Here is a 25,733-nt window from a genome sequence, read left to right on the forward strand (position 1 = left end):
TTATTGTTATTGCTGGTGTTATTACCCCTGCGTGTGTCTGGCACAATATTGGCTAGATGGCCTCTTTGGCCATCTAGACACCCTTCCAATAAAAGATGCCTCTTCATTTACTCTATGAGGCGCTTCACACGAGTGATGTGAAGCGCCTTGTGGTGGTTTGGGGGGAGAGTGGGCTTAGCCTGCTCTCCCCACAGATGATCAGACATGTAGCCTTAGGTGGCTGGATTGGCTGCCCACACAACTACCGGCTCTGTCACGGAGCTGGTGGGGGCTGCGGGGATCGGAGGCCGCTTGGCCCCCAAAAATCCCAGAATGCCCCATGCAAGTGCATGGGGCATTCTGGGGGAACTCCTAGAACTGGGAGGCTGCTTGTAGCCTCCCAGCCAAGGGTCTACTCATGTGTCGCCATGCACTGTTAACCTCATTTAAGGGGAGGGGGATTTAGGTGGGCTAGCTGCCTTGGAACCACTGGGCTCACCTGCAAGCCAGCCCGCTTTCTGGTGCTTGTCAGAATAGCCTCTGTGTTTTAGAGTACTTCTCACTTACACTCTGCCTCTTATATGCCATCTGCTTATAATCCTCAATAACTTCCTGCAAACATCAGGGAAAATATTTTCCACAAGGGAAATATTATTGTGTGCAGAGCTGCACAAAAGGCTAGGTGATAAAATCTCAATAATTGCTAACCCTGAAACAAACAACCAGGTATACTATTCAATTCATAGGGAATGTTGAACTGTTCTCTACCTGGTTTTAAACATGTTATACAGGAAGTTCCACCAGAGGGAGGGCTCACATAATTTAAAATTGCTTTACCTTCTTGTTAAGCCACTAAAAGGTCTGCTGCAATCCTAAACATACATGTTAAGAAATAAGTCCCACTCTTGAGTAAGCCTGCTTAGAATTTCACGGCCTAAGTATTGATCCTGTCAGTGTGCTGAGTGACAGAAGAACAGTTGTGTGTTCTAGCAAAAGCTTCATCCTAGACATCTAAACCTGTCATTTCTAAATAAATGTAGGAAACCTTTTAACATCAACTCTTCTACCATAATTTATTATTATTGGTGGTAATGTATAAATAATAATAATTTTCTGTTCGTGTTTGAACCGTAATTAAGATATGGTGCTCAGGACTTGAAAACACTATGCACTGGATTCTGGTCTGCCTGAAACACTGATTGATACTGTTTTCATCAGAGTTGAGATGTCTGCTTAAGCCCACTTTTGGAAGTCCGAGGGGCTTGTGCTCCCCGTGCCCAGGTGGCAGCGGGGTTTGTTTTTCACATGGCATATCCAAGCACAGTCCTGTAAGGGCCACAAGTAAAGCAAATCCAGAGGCTCACCAAAAACTTCTTATATAGACATCACAAAGAGGGAACAACATCACAGAACAACCCTTCAGCATTGCAGGCGGAGTCGTGATTAAATGAGGGAAGTAGCATGCAGGTCTCTGCTTGTGTGAGGATGTAGAGTAACGGTTGCATGCCTGTGTCTATAAAAAGGGTGTGTGTGAGTGAATATATTGTACTGCTATGTATGAAATAATAACTTGTGAGAGGTTAAGAGAATATGCGGTGTGGTATACAGGATGGTTGCATGTCCAATGACTGAAGATACTGTCTGGGACACATTGTCCTTGCGTAGGCCTTGTTGGTCATGGTCACCAGATTTTAATTCCTCTCCTGCTGCCATGGCCAAGCCAACACAACTAAATCCTGGGTAATCATTCTCTGTATTAAGAGTCTTTAAGGGGCAAAGAGAAAGCATCTTGTTTTCCACCATTACCAATATTTTGCAAGTGGATACCAACAAACTGTCAGAACAACTGATTTCTACAAAAGGCAATTTAAAAAGATATATACTGAGGCTATTCACACATGTGCAAAACCAGGCTAAGGGAGCCCAGCCTGGTTTTGTATGTGCATATGTACTGCCAGGATCAGGCCGATCCCAGTGGCAAACCTGCCTATGAAGCCTCCCTTTAAAACGAGATTGAGCACTCCCTTAACCTTGTTTTTTACAATCGTCTGTCAGCTGTGGCTGTAAGCAGCTGCGGCTAGCAAACTCGGGGAAGGGAGGGCGATTCCCATAATGTACCACACACAAACGTGGTGCATTATTGGAGCTCTGCGGGGTGGGGTGACAGGTCCCAGCACCCTGATCCTCGGAGCTGCCAGCAGCCGCCAGTTCTCAGTTCTCCCACCCAGGGAAGGCAGAATGATTGTCTGTGGGGAGGTAAGCTCTTTAGGGCTTCCTCCCCGCAAACTCTGTAGCCCTTTCACACTGCGCGTGAGAAAGGGCTCAATGTCTGGTGAAATCTTTGGTTAAGGTGTATGTTGTTCATAAACTATGTCACACATTTAAAGGTTGTTTAAACACACACACACTCCATATCTTTCTCTTGTGACACTTTCCCCCATTTAACCAAGCCCAGCCTCTCTTTTTTGTCACAACTGTGCTAACCCCTCTCCATTTTTGGTGTGTGACACATTATGGATGGTTAGCTATTTACCTGCCTATAGATCAGAGATGCAACGTGGTGTTTTCTAAGACTGAGGCTGCAATCCTAAACACAACTACTAGGAAGGAAGCCCCATTGAACACAGTGGGATTTACTTTTCAGTAAACATGCAATAGGATTGTGCTGCTAAAGGTAATGCCAAACAGTTAGTTGCCCATTCAAGAGGCAAACTGGGTATATCCAGGTTAAGTTACCACAGAGAATAAAAAAGCAATGAATCCTGCTACAGCTAACTGCACAGAATGTTGTTAATAGATTACCTGACGAGAGCAAAATGTGCAAATCTGAGGCAGAATCTCACAGAAATCTGTAACTACGGACTGGAAGCTGACACAGGTAAGCAGAATGTTAACTTCTAATCTACCAAGAACCAGGGAAGGTTACGACTATGGCATCATCTACTATGTGGCCATGGTAATGGAAAGAGTACAAGATATTTATTTGGGTTATCAGATATTGTACAGAATTTTCATTTCAAATAATTTAATGTGCCCGGTCCAGAGATAAACAAAGATGGCACAAAATGGCCATAGTGGTATTTAGCCACCCAAATTCCAGAACAAAAATGGGTCATGATCAGGATATAGTAATGGTGTATCATTTAATTTATTGTACACAAGAGAAGGCACATAGGCCCACCTATAGAAGCTTAGCTTCCTAGCAAATGAATATTAAAGTGGCATTGTGGGGAAATGTCTGCTCATGGAGGCACTGAGGAACTCGGTGGCTGTAGTTTCCCTTTCTGTGGCACAAAATGTGGGGTAAGCAGCATTTACACTAGGCTTACAGTGTATGATCACAGATGGGATAGAGCCTGAGAGAGCTAATGACCCATCCAAGCATTAATAACTAAACCACCTACCTTTGTGATCAAGGAAGCCACTCTTTGCTGTAGGATGAATGCCACATTCATGTCTACCCCATGCCTTCTCCTGAATGCAAAATGCCTATTAGCTCCTGAACAAAGGGCAAGAGTTCTTTTCCAGTAAAAGGGCAAAGTATTATTTTCTAGTAATCTTATCTGCTATGCAGAGGAGGAGCTACTACTGCTGCTTAGTGGGATCTTGCAAGGACTGCTGATTTATATGCAGTTGGCTTGAGCAGTTTTGACTAGGGGGCTGTAGATTGGATGATCTGCTATTTTCCCTGGAGTAGTATGATTGCACCCCTGTGTAATGAGCACAAAGGCTGCATGCATTTGGTCTCTCTATACAGTTCATGGGGCATTACTGCTGTGAAGGTTTCCCACTAGAATAAAGTACTTTGGGGATTTGATTTCCACAGCTTCTCTCTTCCTGAGTATGCACATAGCTATTTTCCTACTCTTTTCCTTTCACAGTGCTTTAAAGCTTCAGGGGGTAGAAACTTTTTCTTTAGATGGAACTTAAAGGAGGCTGGGAGAGGGATGGATCCATCTATAACTGTCCTTCAATTTCAAGATTATGGTGTTTTCCTGAAATGGCAATCATTTATATTCAGCCTCCCTATTATCCTATTCAGTTTAAGAACTTAATACACATGTGCTGCAGCCTAGGTCAAGATGATATGACATCCGCATTTATCCTATATAATAAAAGGCTAAGTGAGTGGTCGTGGCTTTGGAACGTTGGGGATCTGCGTCCCTGCCTCCCTGGGCTGTTCTGGGCCTGCGCGAAGCGCAGGCCCAGAAGAGCCCAAGGGACACAGGACCTCAGACACCAGTGTCCCACAGCCACGGGCGGCCATTGAGCCCAAGGGACACAGGACCGCAGACACCAGTGTCCCACAGCCACGGGCGGCCATTGAGCCCAAGGGACACAGGACCGCAGACACCAGTGTCCCACAGCCACGGGCGGCCATTGAGCCCAAGGGACACAGGACCTCAGACACCAGTGTCCCACAGCCACGGGCGGCCATTGAGCCCAAGGGACACAGGACCGCAGACACCAGTGTCCCACAGCCACGGGCGGCCATTGAGCCCAAGGGACACAGGACCGCAGACACCAGTGGCCCACAGCCACGGGCGGCCATTGAGCCCAAGGGACACAGGACCGCAGACACCAGTGTCCCACAGCCACGGGCGGCCATTAGCCGGTGTGTGGCGGCGGGGGAAAGTGGCTGAGGCGGCGGCAGAGCCGCCACCTCGGCCATGAGCTGCGGCATGGCGAGAGGAGGCCGAGGCAACCAGAAGCGGCCGCCCTGAAAAAGGCGAGGGCAATGGCAGCGTGGGAAGACCGAGACGGGGGACAGGGAAGCTGGGCGAGGTGGCAGCGAAGCCGCCAACGAGGCCCCCACCCGCTCACAGCTGTCGCCCCCGCCTGCTCACCCACCCTCCCAGCTGCCCAAAATGAAGCTGGGAGAGGTGGCAGCAAAGCCGCCAACGAGGCCCCTGCCCGCTCACAGCCACCGCCGCCTGCTCAACCACCCTCCCAGCTGCCCAAAATCACCTTCCCCGCTCCCCCCCCAAAAAGATTAAGGGCCAAAGTGGCCATGAGAAGGTCGCCGCCCCCGCCTATCGCCCTCCCGCCCACCCAGCTGCCGAAGACCACCTTACCCGCTCCAGCCCGGAAAAGAGAGGAGAGCAGAGCTCCTCTCTGTGCTAAGTCACTGCTCAAACTGCCGCTATGGACGCAAAGGACGCCTATTGCGTCCATTGCGACAGTATGGGCAGCAGCTTAACACAGAGAGTAGCTCTGTTCCCGAGTTCCTCTCTTCTCCTTCGGGCTGGAGCGGGTAAGGTGGGCTCCGGCAGTTGGGTGCGCGGGAGGGCGATAGGCGGGGGCGGCCACCTTCTCATGGGCCATTTTGGCTGTTATTCATCCACACACACACACACCCCAAAAAAAGTAAAAGCAAAATAAGGAAGAACAAAAACAGAGACAACAACAAAAACAAAAAAAAGAGAGGGGGCAAGGGGGAAAAAAAGAGACAGAAAGAGAGAGAGAGTGACAGAAAAGACGGGATAGAAAGCTAGCGCCCGTTATCATAACGGGCTTAAAAATACTAGTCTCTGAATAATGCTGTTGGAATGGCTCCTGAGAGAGAGATAGATAGATAAAGATTGTACAGCTGCAATCTTATGCACACTTAATCTGAGAGTAAATCCCATTGAACACAGTGGCACTTCTCAATAAGTGTGTGTGTGTGTGTGTTGTTCAGGATACCGATTTGGTTAATAGGTGACTTAAATTATGTTGCTTTTGTTATGGTCTGTAGTATAAGTTACAAATGCACATCTGTCTGCCTATGCAACTATTAGAGCTATCCACCAATTAAATAACTTGATTATCTGCCTTTCTACAATTAATTTAATACATTTGTTTATTACCAAAAAAAGCAGTATGGGTATTATTATTTTTTAGACTAAAGGATCGCTTTTGTTGATTAAATATTTAGTTAGCCTTTAATTCCAACAATGACTATTACAGTATCTCATATTTTATTTTACATTTCCTATAACAAGACTGCACAACCACCAATGTCTTCAAAAATTACTGAGTATGCCTTGAACTCTTTGTCCATTGATTCAGCAACTAAGGCTACAAACCTAAACACACTACTAGGGAGACTTACTCAAGCCCTTTGGGACTTCTAATCTAAATAAACGTACATTGGATTGGCACTGCACAGATGTAATTTATGCACATTTAATCTGAGAGTAAGCCCCTCTGAAGAGGCACTTACTTCTCAATAAATACACATAGGATCTCACTATCAAGCTACAATCCTATACATACCTAATTATGGGCAAACTACACAAGGTGGGCAGTTCTGTGATTCTTCCTGTTGACTTCTTTAAAAACAAAACAAAACAAAACAGCCATGGAGACCAAAATTGAGAATGGGAGACCAGTAGTGCAAGAGGCTGCTCAGCCCTTCCTCTGCCTGCTGCATGTCAACTCAAAATCACTCCTCCATCTATTTTCTCACTTTTTGACCCTGTATCTTTTCCCCCATAGGGAGAAAAAGGGTGAAGGTTGAAGTCTGAAGCAGCTCTTCACTGAAATGTGCAGCCTCTGTCTGCAGGCTACTTTTTATTACAAAAAGAAAATATTGGTGAAAAGCTCAATAATACGCAGTGTGACCCTTGGAAGCAAGCTCCGTTTAACTAAATGGGACTTATTTCTGATTATGTGGCATAGACTCCGACTGCACAGGTATTGTTGGGGTTTTTAATTATTTTTAATTTGCATTTTCAAGAGGTTTTAGCAAATCATCCACTTAATACTTCCCCAAAAATCATCCCAGCCCACCTTTTAGCCTCTAAGCAGAACGTGGTAAAAAGAAAAGGTGAGGATAAAGGAAAGAGATAGAAAAGGCAGGGAGGAGTCAAGACCGGGCTAACATGGATGGCTACACAGACTGTCACCAGGTTGTAGCAACATCATGCATCTAATTCATAAAAGAACCACATTACATTTCAAAGAGGTTCAGAAGAGACTGATCCAGATTTCTCACACATTTTGCTTATTATTTGCAAGGAGCAGCATGTTTTTAACCCAATCATTCATTCATATATATATATATATATATATATATAGAGAGAGAGAGAGAGAGAGAGAGAGAGAGAGAGAGAGAGAGAGAGAGAGAGAGAGAGAGAGAGAGCGAGCAGAGGTGTACTTAGGTAATTCTGGAGCCTGGAGCCTTGCCCACCCCACCACTGCAAGTTAAGCATGATCCCCTACACACACACAGACAGACAGACAGACAAACAGTATTTTTAACATGTGGGTTCCTGAGGGCACAAACAGCAACTGAGCTCACAAGAATGTAGGAATATAAAGCAGGTATATTCATAGAAATATGCATTAACAGAAACATTTCAACACGCAACTTAACATATTCCCATCCCACATATTTCTTTTCCCCACTCCCCCCTCTGTCTCTAAAGCACCCAGCATAGGTCATAATCACACTTAGCCGCCTGGTGCAGTGCAGGCCAGGCCAGTGGCAACTACAACACCCAGGCCAGACTAAGGAGGATTGGGGCGGCAGGCAGGGGATGTGGAGGTCCTGGACCTCAGCCCTGAAGTCCAAGGGTAAGAGCACCACTGTATCTGAGGTGATTCATCAGACTTCCAGTATGGGGAGAGAGACTCTTCTTCATACAAATGGCTTCTCTGTTATTTGGCTGTAGCCTAAAATAAAGTCTGAAGTGGGCCAGCGTTTCTCTCCTAGCTACCCCTCACTCATGTGTGTCTTTAAAAAAAAAAAAAAAACTTCACTCACAATCTGACAAGTAAGTCTCATCAGACTATCAGCCGGAGAGCCACCATAACGTGCAGCCCTCCTGTTCCTCACTGTGCTACAGGACTGCAGCTTCAGCACATCTAGACAGATAACTTTCCAGTTAAAAGCCCTGGAGGAAGAGAGGGAAAGTCATCAAGTTGCTGCATTGTGTCATGCCAGTTCTGTTGTCTCTTTCCTTTCTTGCACGGTAAGGTCTAGTTTCTTCTCACTTTTGGATGAGATGATGTATTTATTCAGTGTGCGTGAAACCAGGAAAGAGGATTGTCTCCTGTTAGAACTCTGGAATAGGCAACGGATCTGGTTCAGCCCCCCTTCATCCTTTGCTATAGTGGTTTAGGCAGTGTTTCTTCTCTGGGCTTAGAGCATGCTGCAGCATTCCTGTCCCAGGCACCTAAGCAAGAAACAGCTGTGAGAGCTGCTTTCCTGCATCAGCATTTTCAGTCCCAGACCTTGCTGCTTCCTGCAATTTCCGCAGTTTCAAAAAGTGTATACACAGCAAAGACTGAACAGAAGTATGGGGAGGAGGAGCATTTCTAAGGGGAAGGGGGACAGTGCTGCAGAGTGGGCATTAGAAACATGTATTGAGGTTTGAGTCTGGTTGCTCGGGAAGATTAAAAAGAAAGGAGAAAAGAAACAGAGCTCATCATTCTCCCTCCTTTCTCTCAGACCAATAAGCCTCCCTTAATAAACCAGATGCATTAGCCAGTGAGCCAACTATTCTCTTGGACAGAGAGATCTTTCGGCTTGAAGGAGACTACTATATTTTGAGGATGGGACCATAGCTCAGTGGTAGAGCATCTGTTTGGCATGCAGAATGTCCCAGGTTCAATCCTTGTCGGCATCTCCAGGTAGGGCTGGGAAAGACTCCTGGTCGAAACCTTGGAGAGCAGCTGCCAGTCAGTGCAGTAGAGAATACTGTGCTAGTGGTCTACCCCAATATACAGGCCGCTTCCTATTTCCTGTGAGATAGCAGGTACCAATTGACATCTGCCCAAGACAATGAGCTTCTAGTATTGTCACTGAGAAGCCCAATGCTACCAGGGCTTTTGTTCCCTAAGCACACCTGCTGCTTCTGGGCAGTGGATAAGTGGCTTATATATTGCTCACAAGGAAGACTGATTCTAATCTAGTCCAGGCAATTCTGGGGAGATGGTGTGTTTGTCAGGAGTCCAGCCTATGGACTATGTGTCACTGCATCTATATTTTGGGAGGTGAAGTTTGTCTTGAATCATCAAGGAGGAGATGGCCTTGGGAACAAAAATCCCTTTGACAGTTCACATAAGCACCTGCAGGCTGAAAGGACCCTTCTGCACAAGCATCTTTTGGCTCCAGGCTTTTTCTTTTCTTTTAGTAGCAGGAAGACTGGAGCTTGAGGGCTCTGTTAACTAGGGTTAGTTGCAGAGCTGCTGGGTGAATTGTCTCTCCACTCATGAGGCAAGCCCTACTGGGCAAAATGCAGTGATGGACAAAATTGGTTTGGAAGACTTTCCAGTAAGGAAATCTCCCTGGGTCTAGCAAATCACTTCCTATACTGCTGGCTCAAGGACGCTCCAAGTGGTGGTGATGTGGAACAAGTATGATAGTATGCCAACTAGAAGCAGGAGAATAACTGCCAGTCATTTTACAAGGTGTCTGGAAGGACATTCTAAGTCCAACAAATCTGAATGCATAAGGTACAGGCTTGCCTTTTTGGAACCTTAAATATTATGGGACCCTTCCTGACTGGATGGCTGTTTAACCAGTGACTCTGCAGCTTTATTTTCTTCTTGCTATGCCATCAAGTCAGTACCTTACTAGTTTGAGCACCAGAAGTCTAATTACTCCAGCAGCAAGGCTTAATTTGCGCTTACCCTGAAGTCTGGAGCCTGTTCTCAGTGTCTGGCTGTGTCCTGGAACATGTGGAATAAAAATATAGAGCAGTGCACCTGAGCATATGCAAAGTGCTTCCACCCACTGCTGAGCAACCCTTGATGCAGGACAAGGGATCAGGTTTTAAAGTTTGGCTCAGGGACAAAGTTCCAAGAAGCCTTGAGCCCCTGCACCCTTTTTTTTTAGATAAATTAGTAAATGACCAAGAGGAGGATTTTACTAAACCTATAAACCTCAATATCCTGTTAACTTTCCCTTTGCTCAATCTGTTTCACTTTTAAAACACATTTGTGTGTTGAAAATGAATGTCAGCAATGTATGCAATGGGCCTGGTGCATCCTTTCCACAAAAACTCTCCTTTTTGAAATGAGAGGTGCAAGGCTGTATAGGAAGCCGCCTTTTGTCTCACAAAAGTTGTATGTAGCAATTGCTCCATTAGAAACAATCCAAAGGCCACAAGTTGCTTTTATTTCCTAGCTTTATTAGGACCAACCAAAACAGGGATGGTCCAAGCCATCTTGGAGCCTGCGGTGAAGGACACTGTAGGGGGGGGGGTGCTCAGCCTTCTCAGGCCATGCCACAAGGCAGTGCTGGCGCCAGGTGAGCAGCCACTCGGACGATGCCACCAAGTCAGGCAGCAATGGCAAGGCAAGGGTGTTTCTGGATGGTAGAAGAGAAGAAAATGAACAGTATGTCTCAGTCCCCAACACAGGTGCTACCAGTCTGTGGCTTCCTTTGTCTGTGGGCCCCATTGCTATTTTTCAAAGGGGCTAGTAGGGCATAATCTCTTACATAAAGGCATGCCTGTCTACATGGCTGAGATGCATTGGGTTTGGCATGCTCTTTTTTCACTCGTCACATACACAAAGGTATTGCCCTGTTGTTGCTCATTCTGAAAGCTTCTCCTCCAAGCAGGGGATAGCAAGCCGACAGGGCTGCGTGAGGTAAGGAGGTCCCTCCTTGCCTCTTTCCCCATTCCGTCCTCAGCAGTAGCTTCTTCTTCCTTGAGTTGCTGAAGAAAGCACTCGCCTGGTGGGCTATTCGACTGTTAGCAAGGGTCTTGTGGTCTTGATTTGATTTCTTTAGGCTAAATGGCAGGTGACAAAGACGACTTTCCCTTGTGCCCAAAAGAGTTGGAAGAGGGCGAGTGACTGCAGTAGTCAGGTAGTCAAAACGGAACCAACCCATGATGACCCTAAAGCGCAGCTCTAGAGCAACCTGGTGCTGCCCTTGAGCTCCAGCCATGGTCTTCCCCACCCGCCTCCAGGTGAGCCCAGCTTTCCCACCAACTCCACCGTCCGTCCCTCCCTCTCCCAGTTAAGCCGCCAGCCAGCCAGCCAGCCCACGTCTTTCCATCCCACCCACCTTGCTTTTCCTGTTCCCTTTATTCCTCCCAACACACACACACACACACACACACACACACACACACACACACACACACACACATATACATAGCTATATATGCATATACATAAAGAGCACCTCTGGGCGCCTCCCCTTTAAGGCTCGGGGCGGCTGCACCGAGCGGCTTCATGAATGGAGGCACGTGACCCAAACATCACGTGACGTGTCCGTGAGCGGCGGCAGCGGCGGACCCCGGACTCTCGGTCCCTCTCTGCGTGGCGGCCTCCCCCCTCCCCGCCCCGGCCTCCCCCTCGGCGGCACCGAGCGGAGGGTGAGCGATGGCGCGAGCGGCCTGAGGCTTGGTTTCTCCCCCCACTTCCTTCCCGGGGGGGGGGCGAAGGAAGAAGGTGATCTCGCCCCCCCCCGATTCCACGAGGGAGGGAGAGAGAAGGAGGCACATTCCCCGCGGGGGCTGGCTCCATCGGGGAGCCCTCCTCTGCCTGGCTCCCCGCTTCCCCCGGGAATGCTGGGCTCGCTGGAGTTAAGTGCTTCTCTCCCCGCCGGGTTTGTTTTTGAAAAAGCGACTCGGACTGGCACTGTACGCGAGGACTCGTGTGGCTGGCAGGAGCGCGGCCGGGTTCCCGGTTGCCACCCGGGAATGTTCTGGTGGCGGCAGTGGGGTGGGGTAAGGGAGAGGTGGGTCTAGATGAGCCCGGTGGCCGTATCTCCCGAGCCGCTCTCCGTTTCCCCTCCTCTCTTCCCCTATCCTTCGCCGCCGCCTCCTCCTCTGCTCGTTGACTTCATGTTGTATTGTTGACAGGTGGGTAGGTGGACGGGCGGGTGGTGGGTTTCTCCCCTCTTCCGGTTGGTATATGCGGCGTCGCTGGCCCTACATATTCCCCACGGCTGTCGGTGGAACAGAGAAGTGTCTCTCTCTTTCCCCCGCCCCGCACCCGTTTTTCATGGATCCTTATTGTTGTTGTGTTCTGTCCTGAAGTACTGCGTATGACAAAAGTAGTCGAGTCCTTACTGATTCTGCTGCCCCCACCCCCGGGTCGGTGTGTTCCCCCTTCTTTTACCTGAGGAGGGAGAGGCTAGCAGCTCCCTGCGCACTTGTGTCTCTGTGTGTGTCTCCTGGGGTGTGCAGCCATGTCTGCTAATGTTAAAGGGCTTGTCGTGCTGACTCATCAGGTGTCTGGGTCGGGAGGAAAGTGCGGAGTGTATATGGGGTGAGGCTCCAGAAGAGGGAAGGTAGAGAATATGTCGGATGAGGGGATCTGAACCACCCCGTTGCATCCCCTGGCACAGTCTTCTATGTGCAGAGCCTAGACACTGCTGACTCATCAACATGAGGTCACCACTAGGTATGTGTGTTGCACAAAGGGAGATGGGGGCTGGTGGGACCTGGCAAAAGGGCTAGCTAGGGGAGAGGGGTGACCTGCTGACTCATCTTCCAGCTGGGTGATGAGGCAGAGAAGGGTTCAGGAGACAGGGAGGTACTTGTGAGTTTCTTTTCCTTCCTTCCTGCTACTTGTCTGTTTGGGATGCTTTTGTGAAAAGTGCAGTTTGCTGAGCCATATAACAGATTTGCAGTAATGTACTGTAAGAGGACAGAGGAGTGTGTGAGTGAAGGGATGCTTGGGAAAACTTTGAGAGACCAAAGCTCTCTTTTAGATTTTGTTGTTCTTCTGGTAGTTCACATGTTTTCATTGCTTTTCATTCCTGTTGGTCTCAACTCTTATATTCTGACTAGCTTTATAATTTCAGTAAAATAGTAGCTACTGGAAACTGTGGCTGAATGAACATTGCTACTTCTGTTTTTGTCTATACTGTCCCTGTTGGACTAATACAAGGTTTTCAAGGGCTCTGTGAATGAGGTTTACATGCTGTCATACTGGAGTGGGATGGGCCCAGAAATGCAGATCCATGTTATGTGCCTGTGCAGCTCTGTGCTGATTTGTGCAACAGAGCACGTATGTGCAACAAGTGCACGCTGTCCTCTGCTGAGTCTCTTGTGGGAAGTTCACACAGCAAAGCTAGCTGAAGCATGCCGTCATCTGCAGCCACTACTCTGGAGGGCAGCATGTCCTTTGCCAGTTTCATAGTGGTTTAGCTACTGGGGATCGGCAATTTAATTAGTATGTCTTAGATGTTCAGAAAGTGTTTAGACGGAAATGTTTTTTGTGTAATAACAGTTAGGCTAGTTCTCATCTATTTTTGATAGAGATCTGCGTGAGCCTCTTTTCATGTCGTTCTGAATTGTTAGGGTTCAAAGGAACCAGACCTGATCTGTAAAGGATACTTCAAACCCTGTACTACTAACAGTCTAAAGTATAGCATGTCAATGGAAACTTTATTTCTAGATAAAAGAATGGCTTTAATAGTATAAAGCCTATTGCAACCAGGGGGAATAGAGGCAACATAATTAGGAAGCATGCTTGGCTCTAAAATCAAAACAACCACCCTGCAACTCTGTGCCCTCAAATGCACATAGGCCAGTGTTTTGTGCCTCTCCCTAGAGAAACTGTGGCAGTTGGAAGAACTCTATTTTGTTCCAGGTCTCATAGGAAGAACACAGCCAGTGGTGTGCAGCTGTCTTGTTTTCCATAGTAGTGTCTGACACTGCAATATGGACTTTATATATTGTTTATTCAGTACTTATATTATTGCAATAATTCATTTACATAGGAACATAGGAAGCTGCCATATACTGAGTCAGACCATTGGTCTATCTAGCTCAGTATTGTCTACACAGACTGGCAGTGGCTTCTCCAAGGTTGCAGGCAGGAATCTTTCTCAGCCCTATCTTGGAGAAGCCAGGGAGGGAACTTGGAACCTAGATGATCTTCCCAGAGCAGCTCCATCCCCTGAGGGGGAATATCTTAACAGTGCTCACATGTGGTCTCCCATTCGAATGCAACCAGGGCAGATCCTGCTTAGCTAGGGGAACAAGTCGTGTTTGCTACCACAAGACCAGCTCTTCTCTCCTAAACATATCGACCACGAAGGGACTCAAACCCTCGATCTTCTGATCCGAAGTCAGACGCCTTATCCATTAGGCCACGTGGTGGTCCCATTTGTGACAAATGGGAAGCAAAGCAAATGTATTCAGTCTAGAAGCTAAAGAAAGCTGCAAATGATGATTCAAAGACGTAGTATAGTTGAACAAGTTTTGTTTGGGTTGCAAGCATTACTGTTTTCTCAGTGATAGTAATAATAGGACCAGAAAACTGCCTTATACTGAGTCAGACCATTGGTCCATCTAGCTCAGTATTGTCTACAGAGACGGGCAGCGGCTTCTCCAAGGTTGCAGGCAGGAATCTCTCTCAGCCCTATCTTGGAGATGCCAGGGAGGGAACCTGGAACCTTCTGCATGCAAGCAGAAGTGAGTGATCTTCTAAGATTGTGTAGGGAAATATTAGATTTCTGATTGCTTGGTCCTGTTCCCCTCAGCTGTGCTGAATATGCAATACAGTATGCTCATGTAAAAACCAGTACAAAATTCCTTCTCACATAAGCATATTGGGGAACTTCTGCTAGGAGTCAGTCATGTCTGCTTTGGGTAGGCCGGTTTCTCTGATGTTTGTTTACTGTTGGAGATTTTGCTAGGTAAGCATCTGCTTTCAGGTTAAGTATCCTAACAAAGGGATCAATGTATGTTTAAAAAGATGACTGGGAAACTATACTGTATGTAAACAAGCTACTATAAATGCATCAAGGTCTGGAGATAGCAGTTTCCAGAGCCATGTACTTGCAGAAAGGTACAGTGTAGTGTTGAAACTGCACTTTTTGATACACCTGTTGAAAAACCTCTCATTATGGGCTGTTCTCCAGCTCCTGGTGCCCCCTTATCTTGCTTGACTTTTCTCATCCCTTACAGCTGGGCCTCCTGTCATGGGATTGTCTTTGCTGCTGGAATGGGTGACGTCACCATGTTTACACTAGTTTGATGGCACAGCTCTGTGAATCAGGAATGTTGAGAATGGGGCCTGTGTTGAATCATGCGCTCTGCCGTCAGTTCTGTTGTGAGCGAAGAATTGGCCGTGCTTGTGCTGAGTGCAGGCCTTTTGAGTCCTGGCAAAATGTGTTGAGGCTGCACTTTTTCTCTTTGCAGCCGTCGCACTTGGCAGTTTCCAGTGTGATCTTTCTTCGGGAAGCTGTCAAAAAGCTGAGAAATCAGCAGTCTGGGGAGTTAGACCAAGTTTGTCTCTGTCTGGATGCCAGTTCTCTGTGGCTGTCCTCCTTGTAGGCCTGCCTCTGTGGCCAGCAAGTTAGGACTACAGAAGGGCCCATTGCTCTCCCAGTGTATATGCTTGTCCCGTGGATACAGAAAGTGAAAGTTTGATAGGCTTCCCCATCTCTTGATGGCCTGCCCTTGGCATTTTTAATTAAATATTTCAGCTGAAGGTTCTATTGCACTGGGCACAGACTAAATAGAGGAGAACTGGTCTTGTGGTAGCAAGCATGACTTGTCCCCTTAGCTAAGCAAGGTCTGCCCTGGTTGCATATGAAAGGGAGACTAGAAGTGTGAGCACTGTAAGATATTCCCCTCAGGGGATGAAGCCGCCACTCTGGGAACAAGAGCAGAAGGTTCCGAGTTCCCTCCCTGGCAGCATTTCCAAGATAAGGCTGAGAGAGATTCCTGCCTGCAACCTTGGAGAAGCCACTGCCAGTCTGTGTAGACAATACTGAGCTAGATAGACCAATGGTCTGACTCAGTATATGGCAGCTCCCTATGTTCTCCTTGTGTGAATATACTATAAGATTATTAACTTAATATGCTGTGGAGAGTTCAAGAATCCTCATACTTGGTCTCATTAGCTAGGCTTGTTGCTTTGTCCCATCTTTTCTTCACAAGTGTCTTCCCCAATAATTTCCAATGTAGTGAAGGACTACAAATAAGACTCTTCCCAAACAATATCTTTTTTTTTTTGCCATCTCCACTGCTCATGCAGATGTAGTTAACAGAAAAAAATTGTTAATGTTAAAATGCAGATGTTACTACTTATGATTTCTGCTTTGAGGGGGATGGCAGTATTGTTACTGTGTTAGCCTATTCTCTGAATCCAATAACTTGGCTAGCAACAACTGCCTTTTTGGCCTACAGATGTATAGAAACTTGACTCCCAAACAGTGAGTCCCTAAACTGCCAGCAGTCAGTGTTGTGAAAAGTACAGCACAGCGAGCTTAGAGTTATGACTTTAAGCAGGGGCGTAACTATAATAGGGCAAGGGGAGGCAGTTGTCTGGGGGCCCACTGCCTTGGGGGGCCCCCCCAGAGGCAAGTCACATGACTGACTCCCCCAGCTGCGCACCTGCCCTGGGCTTCCTTCAGTTGTATTCATCCTCCGAAATTGATGTGAGTGTTAAGACCTGGAGCTAGTAGAACAGCATGGCTTTCTCTAGTACCATTAAATGACTTGCATAATCCACAATTTACAAAAACTTTTGTGGTGTGCGCGCACACACACACACACTTTTACTATGCTTTTATAGTATAACTTTACTATGATTTTTAATATATATATACACTATGCTTTTTGTTACCACTATTCAGCCTCATTTAAGATTTCTTTACTTCATGAGCTAAGCTTCAGTGGGGCGGGGGCATTTTAAAATCTTGTCTCTGGGCCCACTCCAACCTTGCTACGCCCCTGACTTTAAGATCAGTAATTGCTCAGAACCAACTTCTCAGTTTTAAAGACTAAAAATAAGTTGCTGGGTCCCCTTAGTAAGACAGTTGGGACCCAGTGTGTTGGAGTATAGTAAGCCTCTAATCAGTGACCACAGCCATGTCCTTTGGGCATACATGCTTTGCTTGTCAGCAGTTTTCAGTGCTCTAGGAATATCCGAGTCGTTGCTTGCCTATTAGTGATCTTGGAAAGCGCTGAAGCCATCCCTTCTGGGGGTGCTGCTGGGGGACCGTTTCTTGGCTTTTGCTGACACTAGCTTGTCTTAATTCTGTGCTATAAATGTGAACTGATGTTTTATGCATTCAACAAACAAGAACATGGGCTGTATAGGAGAGGCATTTATTATGCCATGTAAGTGCTGATGATGTGCTTGGTGGGAGATGTGAAAACACCCCCTGTCTGTATGCATCCCTTGTCTATCACACAGCCCAGGCCACAGCCGCAGATGCTGCTCTTGTCTAGGAAAAAGCTGTGGCTTCTGAGCTGTTCCAGAGGAGTAGCCAAAGGTAGAGTACTACTTCCGAATGGCTAGTGCTGTGTGTGTTTAGGATACATGTGACTTACAAGACACAGCTAATCTCTTGCTGGGATCCCAGGTTTTCCTTAGGAGAAAGTAGCACACAGTTTGAAGCTGAGACTTGATAAGAGTGACAGGAATCTTCTGTCTGTAGGAGTGGGCAGTCTTGGTTTACACAGAAGCCACACTGGAAACAGAGGGTTGGCAAAACTGCTTATTTCTAGATGCATTAGAATTATTGCTTAATACACAGTGGATATCAAAGTACTTCCTGAATGTGTTGCTTTCTTGTAATGCCATTTGTGCATTCTGGTTAGTAAAGGTGGTTCTAGCGTTTTGGAAAGAACTGTCTATTAATGGAGATTATGGTTGTACTTGGCATTAAACTTGCTTGCAAGATATACTTGCTGTCTGAGTAGCTACATTCCTTGTGAATTCTGGTACTGTAAATGTTATCATCCTGCCCTCTGCACAAGACACAGTGGATGTTTAAATTAAGAAATGTGGAAGTATAATCAATGTGAGGTTTTCTTTAACAACGTCTTTTGGCTTCTATGTTTTTAAGTATAAAACCTGATTATACTTTTCAAGCTTATTTTTGAAACTATAACGGGTGAAATCCAGATAGCTTCAAAATTCTTCAAACAAAACCTACCAAGAAAAGTTGACAATTGACAAACTTTCCCCTAGTGATGCCACATGTTATGGAAGTTTAGAATAATGTGATTTGAATATAATATGCAAATTGAGTGACTTTGCAATACTGTACCTGAATTTAACAGCTCTGTGTTTTGTTTTGTTTTTAAAAGTGGTGGGTGGGTGCTTAAATTATTGAGGAGTTGTTGATGATGATGGCTAGAGGTGAGTGAGAATGAGTGTTCGGATTGGTAAATGAGCAGAAGTAGTACCCCTAAGAACCACCTTAAGTGGCGCAGCAGGGAAATGCTTGACTAACAAGCAGAAGGTTGCCGGTTCAAATCCCTGCTGCTACTATATCGGGCAGCAGCGATATAGGAAGATGCTGAAAGGCATCATCTCACACACTTTACAGCACACTTCGTTTAGTACCCCTGACATTTGGAAACCCACCTAAGCAAATTTAGTTGCTTGGATGATTCTGTGTGTTCTTACTCTCTCCCCATTGCCCACCCCCGGCTAACATGAAAGCTAGTAGTAAAAACTATTTAAAAGAAAATGGAGATGTGGCAAAGGGAGTAGGTTCTTTGTTAGTAGGCAGAAGATTCTTCAGTTTGTGGTTCATGCTTTAGCAGAACAGCTTTCCCAGTGTGTCTTCCCCATCATTATCCTATCTCTTCTCTTCCATACTCCCCATGTCTTGCTCTTTGCTTGCCAGATAAAGGAGCCATTTAGAAAGGATGGGTCAGCTCATGTGTACCAGGTTGGTTGTATCATAAGGAATATTTATTAAATATTCCCCCCTCCCACTACCACCTTTCAGTAGTCTAAAAGCTCGATGAGCTAATAGGGTTCTCATAGACTACAGAAGGGTAGTCTTTGGGAATCCGAATAGCTCATTTAGCTTTCAACCTCTGCATACAAAGGGACATAGGCAGATTCTCTGGCAAGCCTCTTGGGCTGCAACTCTCCTGCTGGGTTCTACTATGAGGCGTGTTCTATGAGCAAGGCTGCTAATATGCTGAGTCAGCATGACTAGCTCAGCTGCGGGACCCTAGCTGCCAGGCTATTTTTAAATGTGGCTTCATCCTGCTCGGAACTCCTCCCAGGGTTCTTAATCTCTCCCCCACCCCCCCGCCATTTGCCTTTAAGTGTATAGGGAGCTGTGGGGCTGACAGGAACAAAGGTGATCAGGAGCGCTTGTCAGTCCCTCAACTTAGTTCATGCTGTGTAGAGCTCATGGGGACTGTTTCAAGTGATGAGTCCTGCCCACTTTCCCTGTTAAGTTGCTGGGCCAGATAAGTACATATCTGTTAACTGAGTGTTTGGAAACTGAGTGTGGTGATCTCCAACCATTCTCTTTGTTGCAGAATCTGACTGCGAAGGCTTGCGTGTTATGACGACCCCCAACAAAGGAAACAAAGCCTTGAAGGTAATGGGGCAAAACTGGGGCTTAGCTGTGATACCCATGGCCAGAGCTCCAGTGATTCATGTGCTCCCTTGTATCCCCGCAGGTGAAGCGGGAGCCGGGTGAGAATGGGACCAGCTTGACAGATGAAGAGCTGGTGACCATGTCTGTGCGGGAGCTGAACCAGCATCTGCGGGGCTTATCGAAGGAGGAGATAATCCAGCTCAAGCAACGCCGGCGGACCCTGAAGAACAGGGGTTACGCTGCCAGCTGCCGTGTCAAAAGGGTGACACAAAAGGAGGAGCTGGAGAAGCAGAAGGCAGAACTTCAGCAAGAGGTGGAGAAGCTGGCCTCAGAGAATGCCAGCATGAAAATGGAACTTGACGCCCTGCGCTCCAAGTACGAGGCACTGCAGAACTTCGCCCGGACCGTGGCTCGGAGCCCTGTCACTCCTGCCCGGGGTCCACTTGCTTCCAGCATGGGGCCTCTTGTGCCTGGCAAGGTTGCCACCACCAGCGTCATTACGATAGTGAAATCCAAAACGGACGCCCGGTCTTAGTGAAACGAGCACTGCCTGGGCTTGTGTGTGCAGGGCAGTAGGCACAAAGCTCATCCGGAATCCCCAAAGCACAACCCTCTACCCAGCTGGCCGAGCCCACACAGGCACACGCTGGCCTGCTTGTCACTGCAGTCCCTTTGTTTTTAGCTTTGTTCTGGTTGGTGTGACTGATGGTAATGCAACCCTTCTGTGTGAGCAGAACCTTCCACCCAGGGGTATTCTGGGAACAGAGACTGAAGGACCTCGGTACCCTAGCCAAAGAGATTTTCAGCAGCATGGAATAAATTCTTGGGGTGGAATAACCCAAAGTGGGAGGGCAGAGGTCCCAGAAAGTTGGAAGACCTGCTGTCAGTATCTTCTGATGATGTATACCATTCTTCCAGGGTTGTGTGTCAGCTGTCCAGTCTGCTGCTTGTAAATTGCTTGGTATCTGTGGCTATAATGGGGGTAGTTTTGTGTAACCATTTTATATTAACATCTAGTTGCGCCTTTTATGTTTAAAGGTGGGATTCCTTAGGACTTTTCCTGAAGCGGGAGGGAAGGGGCAAAACTGCAGTTTCCTGGTGTCTGTGCTGCAGAGAAGGGAAAGGAGCCAGGAACAGGCACTGTTGTCGCCTGCTTGTGAGGAAGAAGGCAGGCTGTACTATGGTGTCTACAGGCCAGTTTTGTGCCTAATGTGTTGCACTGAACAAGACCAAAATCACTAGTTGTTTCCTGTGTTTGGAGAGTATAAAGTGTCTCTAGTGTGATGGTTTACACAACCAGTTTATGTGGTTTAAATGGCCCTTTATTTAAGAGAAACATTCATTTTAAGAATTATTAAATTATCTAAGTTTTGAAACTAAAATTGGATGAAGAGCTTGTGTTGAATAGTCTCCTTTTAACCTGAGGTTGAGAATACATGATTTGTCATATTCTCGGAGACTTTGCTAGCTTAAAGAAAAAGCAAATTTTAAAAGTTTCTCGCTAAGTCTTTGTGGCTCTGAGGTTGGTTTTTATAAAGAGTTATCAGACTTTTATTTATAAATAATGTAGGGGAAAAAACAAAAAAAAAGGCTAGTCCTGTTTGATATCTTTTTGCAATTGTACCAAAAGTGACTTATTCTTGGACTCCTCGCCCGCTTCTTTTGTGCTCCTGTTGTGTTGAGATGTCTGTACTCTGAGGTCTTGTGTGGCGCTGTGACGTGATGGTGCCAATGGCCATCTTTGCTGTGTGGACGTCCTGTGAGCATTCTTTTTGCTTTTCCTGGGCTGAGTGCAGGGATTTTCTTGGGCATCTCCCAGTTGACCTTCTGAAGGCTTATCTCATGGGAAGGTTATCAGTGTCTGAATGAATTCCTTAGTTGTTGAAGCCGGAGGTCGATCTGCTCTTCTAAGGGGTTACCCAAACTGCCTGATGATAGCTGGCGGACTCTGTTGCATTCTTCCATGTCACTTGTATTGCAGCCCCCAGAGTTTGCTTCCTTACTGATCTTGGGTCTCTTCAAGGTCCACTCCAATGTTGCAGCAGAACTGGAGGCTGAGGAGGCCTCTGTTCATTAAGCGGGAATATGAAGCAACAGGTGAAGATGGTAGCATATCCTACAAATAGGTAAAGAGTGTGTCTTAAGGTTGGGCGGTAGGTATTGTTCCTGTTGGTTCATTCTTCAGGCAGAATTCTTTTGCTGCCAATGCTACTGTCATTTCTTCTTTCCTTGGCTGTTTCTTTCCCTTCTTGGGCATGTTGGGGAAAACTTGGGGAACTGAGATGAAAACTCCTAAGGGCTAACAAAGAGTTGGTCAATGTGACCCAGGAAAGTCCAGCTTCACTGTGTTATCTTCTGGATGCTTAGAACACATCACTGGAGGCTCAAGTCCTTGGGTAATGTGAAAGAGCCATGACTCCTCCTGGAAAACCTGTGAGGAACTGACTCCTTTTCAGTAGGGAAGGTGGTAATGGCTTTGCTTCTGTACTGTCCAGAAGTGATTGGTCCACAGGGAGCAGGTGGTGGTTCCTTTAGCAAGAAGAAACATACTGTGATTTTAGCAGTATATATTTTGGAATAATTTTCCAGGTGGACATTTTAAAATCTGGGATTCTGCCTAGAAAACAGTGCTCTTCAGAAGCAGCATAGCTAGTGACTGCTTCTGAGCCCTGAGGTGGTAGCAGATCCATGTTTAGAACCACTCAAACTATTGTTTTTCTTATGCTGGTTACATCAGCAGTTTTCCAATTGGCAGATGTCAGAGCTGTGATGACATTGCCAGGAGGACCTGGCTGCTTGCATGGCTGAGATCAGGCAACACAGAATGTGGTGGCTTTTCAAAACTGTGAAGCCCTCTTCTTACACTGTAAAAGACTTGGGCCCTCATAGTTGGAGCGGGGGAAAGCGTAACTTAAAGCATGTGATTCAGATTCAAATGAACTGAAAGGCTGAATTCCCCACCTAGAAGATGCCCAGGAATAGCATGTAATGGTTTTCACACAAAATGTTTCTTCCACCTCCAGTTTGGTGAAACTCAATTCCCCCAAATCATCTTCCTGATGACCTCCCATTGCAAGAGTTTCACTGTCTGGAGTCTATTCTAGATAAGGAAGAGAAAGTGCTTTAAAAGAGGATTTGTTGTCATCTTGATGTCTGCTGGCAGTCTTCCCCACTGCAAGGAACTTTGTCCTACTGCAAGCTTGCCACTTGAAGGAGTAGGCTGCAGCTCCTCTCCACCAAGAGTGGTCCTTGTCAGCATCCTAGCCACCTTCTTGATGTGGCAGTCTGGGGTACTTCTGTGCTGCTCTTTGTCTGTGTGGACTGCAAGGAGCAACTCCTGAATGCACAGGAACAAAAGAAGACAAACTACAAAGAAAGTGGAAACAAAACAAGGAGTTCTAGTCTAGACAGAAGCTTACTATGATTACAGATCTCACAAAATTCACACTTACCACAATACTTGCTCTTCCACATGGCAAGAAGGAATGGGTAAGAGGCTAATGCTGGTACACATAGTAGCACCCATTGACAAACCAGCAGCATTGTCCTTCTAAGGCCATTTAGGTTTTTTATCTTGAAAATCGTTCAACTGTGTGGAATTAGTTTAGGTCCTGTGAACCATATTGGGCCTGAAAGGTTCTGATAAGATCCTAGCGCTTGCTTTGTCATCTGTGGTCTAAAAACCTTAGAAACCAGAGGAGGCCTATGTGGGGTTGCTGGGGCCAGAGCTTTCCTGCCATTACTTTTGTATCCCTCTACCTCTTGTTGAATTTCCTTTTCTTCATCTTTAAGTTGTGCACATTTTAAATCCCTCAATTGCCTTCCACTTTCTAGTCCTTGCCAAAGAAATCTAAATTCTATGAAAACCAAACAGTTATGATCTGAGTAAGCAATATTTATGCACACGTGTCAAACTTGCAAGCCACAATAGCACATAACTTGGGTTTTCTGGTCACCAAGTTGACAAGGAGGGGGTGGGGATGGGGACTAAAATGAAATTGTAGATCTCCTGATCATAGTTTGCCTTTGAGAGTTGCATGAAGGGCAGTTATGTGGCCTGGACTGCTGAGGTTACTGATAGCAAAGACTTAAATTCTAGCTGACTGCTATTTGACCTCCATGACCTGCCTTTCCAATTTGCATTGGTGTATTCTCTGTACTATGTTTACTTTCAGCCCCATGGAAAGCAGGGTGATAAAATCTGTGATAGTTCCATACTTGGATATTTTAACTGCAACTTGTGTGTTGATACGCTTTGGCAGGGTTGCCTTACAGGGGTAGAAGCATCTTATCAGCAAAATGAATAGTTAAGGAATCCTTGTTAACTTGCTTGAATCTACTGCTATCATGGTCACATCCTCCTAAACAGTTGACAGTATTTGGTCCCTTGAGTTGGCTGGGCTTCAGTTGCTGCTTCATCTTAATGGGTTGTCTACCCTTCCACCTACATTTCAGATAGCATGAGGGGTCTCTGCTGAAAGTCTCCCACCTAGATGGCGGCTCTTGCCCTTCTCAAGGCCTCAGAGGCTGTCTACAGCCAGTCTTCTTGGAGTAAGTTGCAGGTGCTTAACGTTGCATATAGAGGGTGTGTATTGGGCACTGGCTCTGGAATATGTGAAGGACTGAAATTCAAATGGTGAATTTTCTGATGCCCAGGGAGGACCTTTCATACTTCCCATCTTCCCTCCCCCATTTCCAGTTTGTCTGCTTCTAATGTTCATGAGTTCTTCCTGTGTTCTTCCCATCCCAGGTTCCCAGATGCCCCCCTCGAGCCTTTCCCCTTGATTTCTCTTTCTGGTATATAGCGTTCAGAATGTGATGGTTCTTGTTTTCAAGGTGATTGTTTGGTTTTCCTGCTGTGAAGGGTGTTGTATTTTTTTTTTAATTTCTCCTCTTTATTATGGGACATTTTGTTTGATGTAACAGGTGGGGAGCTTTGCTTTCTACCTAGCTGCAGAGCAAACCCGTGAAGTGTAATTCCACCCATGTGTGGCTGGCTTGTGGTGGTGGGGGGTGGGGGGCTCATTTATGTCGTGGTGAATTGTGTAAAAGTGATCTCTTGGATTATGAAACAATTATTTCTCTCCAGAAAAGCAAGAGGTAGACTGCAGGCTAAGAGCTACAGCACTTGACATTTGGGCATGGGTGGAGACTGCTCAGAGTTGCATATGGGGTATGTGTTCTTGGGTTGGTGTGGTGTGTGTGTGTGTGTGTGTGTGTGCGTGCGCGCACACACACACATCCGTTTATTCATGTGCCTACAATGCACTGCATCTCTCTGGTATTCCTTGTGTCAACTTTCATTTTGCGTCCTTTGTACACTTGGTATACTCCAGAGAAGTTGCAAGACGATATCTCTTTACACCACCTATAAATGGAATTGGCACCCATATGTATTTATGAAGGTTTACCCTGTGTTGTAATTGTAGATATGCACTAGTGATACTTTGCATTTCCTGCCAATGAAGATGGAAACATTTACTATAGACCCAACTCGTCTCACATCTTTCTGATGTCTCAAACCATATTTGTTTGAGAAGAAGAATGCACAGAAATGTTGCTTTTCTGTTTGATAACATTGTTGCTTCTTCTGATTAAAAAATGTGTATAACTATGGCTGCTGAAACAGAGAGTTTTTTCTTACCATGCAGAGACCAGGAAAAAATTTCATGGAAGCCTATCTCTGAGCTTCAGACGAGTTCTTCCAAGTGGTGAGGATGTAGCTTCTAGGATAAACCTTATCCCATTAGCTGATGTACATGAGCTCTGGATGCTTGTGGCTGTTACCTGTGTGATTGAGATACACTGTGTAGTTGCTGAGTGAGTAGTCTCCTCATTCCCAAAGAAGGTATATTCCTGCCTGGCCTGGGCAAGAGGAATTGAGATCCCTAAAGTGATTCCAACCCAAACTCTTTCTGTCCCTGCCCTTGCCCTCACCTGCAGTTTGCTCTGAGTTTATTACACCCTTTGCCAAACTAGAATATTATGGAGAAGCAAGAGAAATGATTTTCAGAGCACTTAATGAGATGGGCTGAGGACTGCTCCTCCCCACCCTTCAGATGTTGAGGATGGGATCCATACAAGATACTGATTGAAATGATAAATTTACTGCTGCTTTAAAATGTTTCTTAAAGGGGGAGGGAGGAGTGTTTTGATAAAGAGACTCAATCTCCAAAGCTAATAAATCTGGAGATTAATTCTATGTGCCAGGGGTGTAATAGCATATTGTCAAGTCCTGGGACTCTCCTGTACAAAGTAGAGTCCAACTAATTAATCAGTATTTATTGCTAAATTATTGTCCTTTTTCAATCTGTAGATATCTGATAACTGTTGGGGATTTGTTGCCACAGCCCCAGTGGAGGTGTTGTTAATTTATTTATGTATATAGTGTATGTTTGTTGATATGAAGCATTCTTTATTTTGTATATGACCAATAAACATCTTTAAAGAGGCTGGCCCCAATCACATTACTGATCAAGCTTGGCAGTGT

General features: G+C 46.1%; 1 protein-coding gene and 1 non-coding gene across 8 annotated transcripts; one reads left to right on the plus strand and one right to left on the minus strand.

The window, feature by feature from the left end:
* The first annotated feature begins 7,918 nt into the window (after positions 1 to 7,918).
* On the plus strand, positions 7,919 to 25,694 carry MAFG (MAF bZIP transcription factor G). 7 transcript variants are annotated; one of them, XM_053288999.1, is made up of 3 exons: positions 7,919 to 7,937; positions 19,182 to 19,243; positions 19,326 to 25,694. In XM_053288999.1, the coding sequence occupies exons 2-3, from the start codon at positions 19,208 to 19,210 to the stop codon at positions 19,776 to 19,778; spliced, it is 489 nt and encodes a 162-aa protein (XP_053144974.1). In that variant the 5' UTR covers positions 7,919 to 7,937; positions 19,182 to 19,207; the 3' UTR covers positions 19,779 to 25,694. The 7 variants fall into 7 exon arrangements, with proteins under 7 accessions (XP_053144974.1, XP_053144970.1, XP_053144972.1 ...); XM_053288995.1 differs by lacking the exon at positions 7,919 to 7,937 and adding an exon at positions 11,136 to 11,297; XM_053288997.1 differs by lacking the exon at positions 7,919 to 7,937 and adding an exon at positions 11,311 to 11,373.
* TRNAR-UCG (transfer RNA arginine (anticodon UCG)) lies at positions 13,964 to 14,039 on the minus strand. Its single transcript has one exon. It is a non-coding gene; the product is annotated as a tRNA-Arg (tRNA).
* Positions 25,695 to 25,733: the final 39 nt, after the last annotated feature.

Source organism: Hemicordylus capensis, chromosome 2 (assembly GCF_027244095.1).
Source record: "Hemicordylus capensis ecotype Gifberg chromosome 2, rHemCap1.1.pri, whole genome shotgun sequence".
NCBI lineage: Eukaryota > Metazoa > Chordata > Lepidosauria > Squamata > Cordylidae > Hemicordylus > Hemicordylus capensis.